This window comes from Tasmannia lanceolata, unplaced genomic scaffold (genome assembly GCF_043159265.1).
Source record: "Tasmannia lanceolata isolate RefF3 unplaced genomic scaffold, GAP_Taslan_0.1 ptg000011l, whole genome shotgun sequence".
In the NCBI taxonomy this organism is placed as follows: Eukaryota; Viridiplantae; Streptophyta; class Magnoliopsida; order Canellales; family Winteraceae; genus Tasmannia; species Tasmannia lanceolata.
The window spans coordinates 20,310,553-20,320,260 of NW_027518688.1; the positions used below are offsets into that span (position 1 = coordinate 20,310,553).

The window sequence follows — 9,708 nt, forward strand, 5'->3', positions numbered from 1 at the left end:
CAAATGACAAAGGTGGCAAGAAAAATGCCCATATAGTGACCCAAAAATCATTTCCATAAGATGATCCCAGCCAGGGGTGACGGCACTTGTAAGGGAAGGGGGGCAATTGCCCCACTTAATTTTTTGGGAAAGAACAAATATACCTTTATTGGTGAATGTCACCGAATGCAGAAAACAGAGGAAATGGCACCCCATTGGTGATTGTCACTGAATCCATTTATTGTTCTTTGACTTATACAAGTTATAAATGCACATTGGTCCCATTCCATCAGTGGGGTTTGCAAGAGAATTTAAGATTCCACTTTTTGACGAATGATAGACTGAAGGGCGCCCTTGCAAAAACCAGCTCCAAGGGCGCCCCTATTGGTCCAATCTTAAGAAAGTGATCCAGTTTCTCACTTTCTTAAGATTCGACCAATGGAGGCGCCCTTGTAGCTGGTTTTTGTATGCCGCACTTCATTCTATCATTCCTCACTTGAATATTTTTTGTTCTCCGGAACAAGATTGAAATATATAGCCAAGGGCATTTTAGCCGAAGTGATGTTTACGCCGCTGGTGATGGAATATATAGAGGGTTTTTTTTGGAAACTATAATATTACTTTCATTTGTTTGGAGAAAAAAAATTACTATAATTGTTGCCCCCCTTGTGCAAAATTTCTGGCAGTCTATAGAGATAAGATTAGGGCCCAATAAATGGCATAAGTTTAGTTAGGATTTTCATTATTAGTCGTTTCTTAATTTGTTATTCACTTAGTGGGCTTGGCTGTTGTATAACTTTTCCGAAAAGAGTTCGTATTAAGGCCATGTTTTGCAACCATGAATATTTTTCAATGATTAATTAGTTTCTTAAGTGGTGAGAGAGAGGTAGCTAGACGGTTGGGAGGAGATATATACTTAGATGCCACGAATGAGTAGAGAGGGTGACACACCTGGGTTAAGATATCCTCCAGTTTCAATTTTCAAAATGTCCAATTTGATCCTATAGACTTGATCATGGTTCATATAGAACTCTCCATTTCAATCCACACTGACAATTATACTTCCAAACAACCAAAGCTCTGATATCACTTAGCCAAATTAAGAGCTTCTAACGAATCATTTTATATGTGGTAACCGTAATCCTTAGCCCGCCGCCGTTCACATCTAATCCATTATTATTTAATAAAATTGGCATCTTCATTAAAAAAAAAGGATATTCCGCCCGAAGCTTAAAATGGGGCCCACTCACATTCTGCATGACCTCGACCCTCCATTCAGGATGGTCCCCCCATTTCATACCCACCATATCTAGAAAATATTCGTGATTAATTATTAGCATTCGAGAAATTGAAAGTTGTTTACAGATAAGGTTAGGGCCCAATAAATGGCGCAAGTTTTTCATCACTTTATCTTTACCTTATGATGACAATGTCTCTCGTCACTTATCTTCCTGCAAGCCGTCTATAGAGATGAGATTAGGGCCCAATAAATGGCTTAAGTTTTTTTCTAGGTTTTTCTCTATAACTGGTTTCTTTGTTATAGACTTAGTCCGCTTGGCTGTTTGATAAGTTTTCTGAAAAAATCTCATATCAAGGCCATGTTTGGCAACCATAATATTTTTTGGGCAGTGATAAATGGACCCCCATATATCTTAAATCGACCCCTTTTAACGTAAAACGTTAGGGCATGTGAATAAAGTTTTCATCTGCTGTTAAACACCGTATAAGTGAGTAACTCACACCCCTAAGGTTTTACGTTAAAAGGGGTCTATTTAAGATATATGGGGGTTGATTTATCACTCTCCCCCCTCCCCCCTCCCCCCTCCCCCCTCCCCCCGCCCCTCTGTTTTTTTTCCTTGGTTACCTTGTTTTTCATTCTTTTCTTCCCCTTTCCTCACTAAGTCCCTCTTATGTCTCTCCCTCTCCTACCCTCCCTCACCATTTGGTAAGCTAATATTTTCCAAGGAAAAAAAAATTCATGGCAGCCAGTTATGCTCTGAAACTAACATGTTTTCACCAAATAAGCTAACAACATAAAAACGAAAGGTAGAAAATTGGAGCAAAACAAGGGAGTGCATATATCATCTGTATTTTCACTTCTCTTATTAGATTGTTGCGAATTATATCAGCCAATGAGAACCGGGTCACATAAAGATGAAGAGTGCAAGTATAAAATAGGAGACGAGACATATCATATCCCACTAAAAAAGATGGGTTGGAAGTCCCAAAGAATGTGACGTTCAATTTAGGCTACTGGCGACATCAAACAATCCCAAACCTCCGAATTAGGCCATTTAATAGATGGTTAGGGTATTAAAAAAAATGGGCGATATTCATCTATACTCTAAAGTTCAAAAATTAAGTCACAGCCTTAGTGTTGTTAGAATGTATTCGATCAGATCTGACCGTTAGATTATTCTAGTGATAGAGTAGGTGGTTATTTAGTTATGCATTTTGAATTTTAAACTCCAGTAGTTTAGGTAGTTATTCACATGTTTTCATGTGTTTCATGGAGAACCACTTGTAATCTTCCTCTGTATATGTAGTGCAATAGCGCCCCATATTGTATTGGGTTTTCTTCCCTTTTCTTTTATGGTATCAAAGCCTTCGATCTAGCCTAAGAAGTGAAATTTCATTTTCCGGCGGACGGCCGGTGTAGCCAATCTAGCCGTCCGCCAGGCGAAGTATCCTTAGATCTCTAGATTTTTTTCTCATTCGTACTACTCATCACTCATCGTCATTATCCTTGTTCTTGCCTTGTCCCACCACCGCGAGAAAACGCCAAGCGCTCTGTTCACCAGAGCCGTTCCTCATATTTAGCTTCCCCCCCTAATCTCTGACAGTAGTTGGTTGAGGTCTGCTTTCCTGTGTTCTCGTCAAAGCCCAAGTGTCCGTGGTATCTCATGCTTTATAGCATTGCTCATTGCCCATTTTACTTTTACTGGACTCACACTTGTCTTTTCCAATATACATGCTTCTTTATATATTGATAATGACACCCCTTTATTTCAGCTTCTTAGTTTTATTTTGTGGACTCATTTTTTTTTTTAAAGAAAAAGAAATAAAACTTCATTTCTGTTGCAAACATCCACCTTCTATCTTTATTGAAACATCCTCTGGATTTGATAGTAACACCTACTCCATATCTAATTTTCAATATTTTTGTTATGTTTGCCGAAACTTTCAAGTCACTAATTGTTGCCCTTCTTTCCAACTTAATCACCTTCTTCTTCCTCTGCTTTTCAAATTCATTTTTTTGTCCTATTTCGGTTGAGGTACCTAATTTTAGGTGTGTGCCCGAAATAGTTTTTCTCTTCTCAGTTGAGGTGCCTTGGTCTCGAGGTGCGTGCATGAGAGATTAATTCAAGATTCCAAGTGGATTGGTACTCAAAACCGACCATCAAAGCCCATAGAGGCCGACATTTGCCTATTAAGGTCAGGTTCATAGTGACCGATTTCCATGAGGATCGGTATCCGAAGCCGACCCATGAAGACTCGCCCATGGAGGCTCGAGTTCCATCTAGCCCATTGAGGCTTTTCTTTCATCATCTTGCAAGTGAAATTCTCTTTAGCAAATGGAGTCAGTCAACATTACGAGACATTCAGTGGCAACATTCATCAGTCAATATCATCAGAAGACATTCATTATCGGCAATGTGCATCGATCGGTGGATTTAATTACAATTTTGGGGGATAATTTATTGTAATCAAACGTATGTTGATTTCCAATCCACATACGTTTGAGGGGGCATGTTAGAATGTATTCTATCAGATCTGACCGTTAGAGTATTCTAGTGATAGAGTAGGTGGTTATTTAGTTATTTATTTTGAATTTTAAACTCAAGTAGTTTAGGTAGTTATTCACATGTTTTCATGTGTTTCATGGAGAACCACTTGTAATCTTCCTCTGTAAATGTAGTGCAATAGCGCCCCATATTGTATTGGGTTTTCTTCCCTTTTCTTTTAAGTGACACAGCAGATTTAACATAAGGATTGTGGTCAAAGCCCACTACCTGCAATAACCCTAGAATTCACAGGGAAAAACATCTTGCTGTTAAATTTTAAAGTGTATTTTTTGGGTAGCTTTATTTTATTTTTATTTTGAGTGTTGTTGTGAGGGCAAATATGTACTTTTCTGTCCATGGGCATGTTGGTCTTTTTGCCTAGCTTGCACATGTGTGAGCCACACATGTTTGCTCCATCTTTTCACACTACCTACCTATTTCAAATTCAAACCTTTACTTGGAACTCCAAACCCACTACTTCCGTAAGCATTTAAGACACCACTTTCTCATATCCACTACCACTTACCTAAGTTATCTTCTCTTTACTTTCCTTGACCAAGCCTAATTCTCATTACTTCACTTTTGTAGAGATTCTCCACTACCTAGACCTCCATTGAAGCTTCATTGAAGCTCTCTTGTGTGCAAGCTTTCCTCTTGCAGATTTCTTCTTTTTTGTGTTCTTTATCTTGTATGTTTTGTTCTTCTCTTATATATTGAAGCACATCTTTTTTTGGGCATTGTTCTTCTTCTACTTTGGTTGTTGTTCTTGGGCTAGTGTAAACTTTGGTTTCACTATTTGAGAAGAGGATTTTCCGGTGTTGTGTAATCCGTCTTTCTCTATATGGTAGCAGAGCCACAAGGGTGGTAGTTGATGCTTGTCAAGATATCCTTGGTGAAGAAGTTCAATCGGTGCTTTGAAGATGGATATGAGTGGAAGGGTTAGTGGACTCGGCATTGAGTTGCTAAATCAATCAAACTACAAGATATGGAGAACATGTATGGAGTCTTATCTTGTGGGAGAAGATTTATGGGAGGTTGTTTGTGGCAATGCCGTTGTAGCTCCGGAAGATGCACAAGAAAATGCCGATGTATTGAAGGTGTGGAGGATGAAGAATGCCAAGGCCGAATTTCTTTTGAAGAGGTCTATTTCACCTGACTTGTTTGAGCACATCATTGGGTGTAAATCGACGAGTGAGATTTGGACTACCCTTGATGGATTGTTTAACAAGAAGAATATGGCTCGTCTACAAATGTTGGAGAATGAGTTGGCGAATACTACACAGGGTAGTCTCTCTATTTCTCAATTCTTTTTTAAGATTAAGAATCTTTGTTCAGAGATTTCTCTATTGGACCCGGAAGAGCCTATTTCGGAGGCACGAATGAAGCGGCATATTATTCGTGGGTTAAAAAGAGAGTATATTCCTTATATATGTTACGTCGATTCAAGGGTGGGATCGACAACCATCTTTGGTGGAGTTTAAGAATCTTCTTGCTTCACAAGAGTCTTTAGCTAGACAAATGGCGGGTTGTTCAATATCCGAAAGTGAAGGAGAAGCATTATTTTCAAGCAACAAGAAGCCTTCAAACAAATATAAAGAGAAGAAAAATATTCCAAGTAAAGGTGGAGAGGAAGGTGGGTCATCCGTTATGAGTAATGAAAATCGAAAGGGTATCAAGTGTTACCGATGTGGTAAACTTGGGCATATACAAAAGAATTGCCGTGTGAAATTGAAGGATGGTAATGTAGCCGAAAATGTTGATGACCGAAAAAATGAAGAAGATTGGGGTAGATGTTTCGTGGCGGAATCTACTACGGTGGGTGCTTTGGCATCCATCAATTTTGAGGATGATTGGATTGTTGATTCCGATTGTGGGCATCATCTTACCGGCGACAAATCTAAGTTCTCAAAGTTCCGAAAATATGAAGGCAATGACGCTATCATCACGGCGGACAACACCATACATCTAGTAGAAAAAGAAGGGGTCATTACCATTGGTGGTGCAAATGAGGATCCTATTACACTTAAGAGTGTGTTTCATGTTCCCGGTATGAAGAAGAATCTTTTCTCGGTCGTAAATGTGGTTGATGCGGGAAATTATGTTTTGTTCGGTCCTAAGGAGGTGAAATTTCTTCGAAATATTTCAACCTTGAAGGCGGATGTTGTCTACACCGGTAAGAGAGTTAAAGATTTGTTTGTTTTATCGGCTTCAACCTTATATGTTGATAAAATGAGTACAAATGATGGCGCTTCAATTTGGCATGCTAGATTGGGTCATATTAGCAAGGATAAATTGAAGGTCATGGTGATTAAGAATCTAGTGAATGGGCTACCAAATTTAAATTCCTTTGGTAGTGGAAAGGTGTGTGAGGGTTGTCAATATGGTAAGGCACGTCGTCATCCATTTGATAAGTCTCTTTCAAGGTGCAAGGCCCCATTGGAGGTTATCCATAGTGATGTCATGGGACCTTGTAGGACACCTTCACTTTCCGGCTTCCGCTATATGTTGTTATTTGTTGTTGATTTTACTAGATTCACATGAGTGTATTTTATAAGGGAGAAATCCGATGCATTGTCTAAGTTTGTTGAGTTTAAGAAGACCGTTGAAGGTGCGCTTCATAAGAAGATCAAGCGGTTGAGAACCGATAATGGTGGGGAGTTTACTTCCGATGAATTTTTCATGTTTTGTCGTGATCATGGTATCCCAAGGGATCTCACTTGTGCCTATACGCCTCAACAAATGGAGTGGCGGAGAGGAAGATTAGGCATCTTGTGGAAAATTGTAAAAGTTGGTTGTATGCAAAGAATTTACCCAAGGCCTTATGGGCGGAAGGTATGGCTTGTGCAACTTATGTGATTAATCGGGTGCCTCTTAGTCCGATTAATATGAAGTCTCCTTATGAGTTGATGTTTGGGGTGAAGCCTAGTGTCAAGCATTTCAAGATTTTTGGCTCAATTTACTATGTGCATGTGCCGGATGAAAAGAGAACCAACTTGGATGCTAAGGCGAAGAAGTGTATTTTCATTGGGTATGATGAAAGGAAGAAAGGTTGGAAGTGCATGGACCCTACAACTCACAAGTCCATTGTTTCAAGAGATGTTGTGTTTGATGAAGTCTCTTCTTATTATGGTTAGGATGGTGGTTTTACAAATGGTGTGGATTTAGGTGAGCACATCCTTATTGAGGTTGAGCCTCAAGCAACAATGAACTTCCCTTTGACACCAAATGCTCCAATGGAATTTGGGTCTTCTTCTTCTTTGCCGATGGGGGAGCAAGATGATAGGGGGAGTGATGTTGCATGTCATGTTCAAGAAGATGAACAAAATGAAGAAACTAATGAAGAAGAGTGTGGTGCAACACATCTTAGAAGATCAAAAAGAAATATTGTCAAGCCGGCACGGTATCGGGATAGAACATGGTGAGCACTTATTCTTATTTCCTTTCCGGTCCATTTGATGACAATGAGCCTTCTTGTTTTGATGAAGCAAAAGGGGTTAGAGAATGGAAGAACCACTTGTAATCTTCCTCTGTAAATGTAGTGCAATAGCGCCCCATATTGTATTGGGTTTTCTTCCCTTTTCTTTTAAGTGACATAGCAGATTTAACGTAAGGATTGTGGTCAAAGCCCACTACCTGCAATAACCCTAGAATTCACAGGGAAAAACATCTTGCTGTTAAATTTTAAAGTGTATTTTTTGGGTAGCTTTATTTTATTTTTATTTTGAGTGTTGTTGTGAGGGCAAATATGTACTTTTCTGTCCATGGGCATGTTGGTCTTTTTGCCTAGCTTGCACATGTGTGAGCCACATATGTTTGCTCCATCTTTTCCCACTACCTACCTATTTCAAATTCAAACCTTTACTTGGAACTCCAAACCCACTACTTCCCTAAGCTTTTAAGACACCACTTTCCCATACCCACTACCATTGACCTAAGCTATCTTCTCTTTACTCTCCTCGACCAAGCCTAATTCTCATTACTTCACTTTTGTAGAGATTCTCCACTACCTAGACCTCCATTGAAGCTTCATTGAAGCTCTCTTGTGTGCAAGCTTTCCTCTTGAAGCTTTATTCTTTTTTGTGTTCTTTATCTTGTATGTTTTGTTCTTCTCTTATATATTGAAGCACATCTTTTTTTGGGCATTGTTCTTCTTCTACTTTGGTTGTTGTTCTTGGGCTAGTGTAAACTTTGGTTTCACTATTTGAGAAGAGGATCTTACGGTGTTGTGCAATCCGTCTTTCTCTATACTTGCTATATCATTTGTTGGGGGTTCCATGCAAAAGTGAAGATTCCAACATCGGAAAAGGTATTAGAGACAGGGTTTGGTAACCCCAGTGTGCCCTCCTGGACGGTGAAAATCCCTCAAAGAAGATCTCGGTAACCCCGGTGTAGAGGGGAAATAATTGGGAGTTCCACGCAAAAGCAATGATTCCCAGATCTGAAAAGCAAGGAGATATGGATAGGCTTATAAGGGAATGGAGACGGGTCTGGAGCCAAGCTTTGTTGCCAACTAGGAGACTAGAACCCGACCAACTCAAGAAACATCCTACAGAAAATAAACATAACTAGGCTAGGAAGCTAGAATCCCTTGGTATCCTGAGCTAAAGTCCTAATGTGTAAATAATCCTAGTTGCTAGTAGGATTTCAGCCTTGATGTGCTACTTAAGTCCCCACTATTTGCAGAGAACTCGGTCTTGAGTTACACATCGGATAGCTCGGTTCATCTGGTAGGTTGTATTCAAACACGTAATCAATATTATGTCGGAAAAATAGTCATGTCTTAAAGAAGATCAACATTATAAGTGTTGTAGTTAATCTTCTCAGACTTCTGGTTCTCCAATCTGTTATAACTTCCCATTTTATTTTTGTGATTAATCGGTGGCAATTGGTGAAAGATGGAGAAAATTGTTGACAGTGGAGATGAAGGAAGATGTAAATTGAGATGCTTCAAGGTACATTGTCGCTTTCCGTAAGACGATATTCGCCCCCACCAAATGTTTGTTAACGTTTTGCACTAAACGTAGATAAATACCGAGTCACCCTTCGATTTAACAAGTATGCAAGATACTTGTGTTTGTGTTTCTAGAATGACAGAAAACTAGAAGAAAACTTCTAAAAGATGGTAAAAACGAATTTAGAAAGGCTTTAAGAGAATAAAATTGCTTATGGAAATTCACAAATTCGAATTCCCCTAGTGGGTTTTCTTAATCTACTGTAAATGAGTGGTTTTTGGTCTTTATATAGAGCTTCTGATGTCTTTTTTGTTTGAAAAAGCACACCCCTACAAGTCACCTTTTAAGATTGGAAAGAAATCTAACCATTAGATCGCTCACATCCACGATTCTATGGTCCAGATTACTCCTGGAGTGACTGTTGGTTTGTGGGTTTGTGTGAAACCAATGTCCACCCTCCTAACAGCACAAAGTGCGCCAAAAAGAGCTACTAGCGCCCTACAGCACACGTCGCACTTGTGCGGATGGTGCAACGGTGCAGACCATTCCAAAACCCATTGTGCAACAAAGCAAGAGAGAGAGACGTAGGTAATGCTTTTTATACCCCTCTGCAATTTCTTGAGTTTCCAATGTGGGACTATTCTCCCAAAGCACTTTTCACTCTCTTTTCCCAAAGCGACCCATTTTACAGACAAGATTCACATTTCCCTTAAAACCTTTTCAAAATTACTCTTTGAAAATACTCTAACAAATATATCCGTCACCATTTCCTTGAATTTCTATAACAAAAACTTTAAGCGACGCCTTTAATTGAGACGGACATGAGAAAAATGAGAGCTATCTGTTAAAAATATTTTCAAAATTATTTGATAGTATTTTGAACCATTTAAATCAGTTTTAAGCTGTTGTTTTCACAATTCAAGTGTTAATGTCATTCATTTTTATTTGTAAACTTTGGTTAGCACTTGGGCTTTCGTTCTTGGGCTATGGAC

At 39.1% G+C, this 9,708-nt stretch overlaps 1 protein-coding gene across 1 annotated transcript; it reads left to right on the forward strand.

Annotated features, from left to right (window-relative positions):
• The first annotated feature begins 4,684 nt into the window (after window positions 1-4,684).
• Window positions 4,685-5,245, forward strand: LOC143885988 (uncharacterized). The gene has a single exon (XM_077390007.1). The coding sequence runs from the start codon at window positions 4,685-4,687 to the stop codon at window positions 5,243-5,245; it is 561 nt and encodes a 186-aa protein (XP_077246122.1).
• Window positions 5,246-9,708: the final 4,463 nt, after the last annotated feature.

Excerpts from the sequence above, each read along its gene's own strand:
- LOC143885988 (XM_077390007.1), top strand. The coding sequence starts at position 4,685 with ATGGATATGAGTGGAAGGGTTAGTGGACTCGGCATTGAGTTGCTAAAT.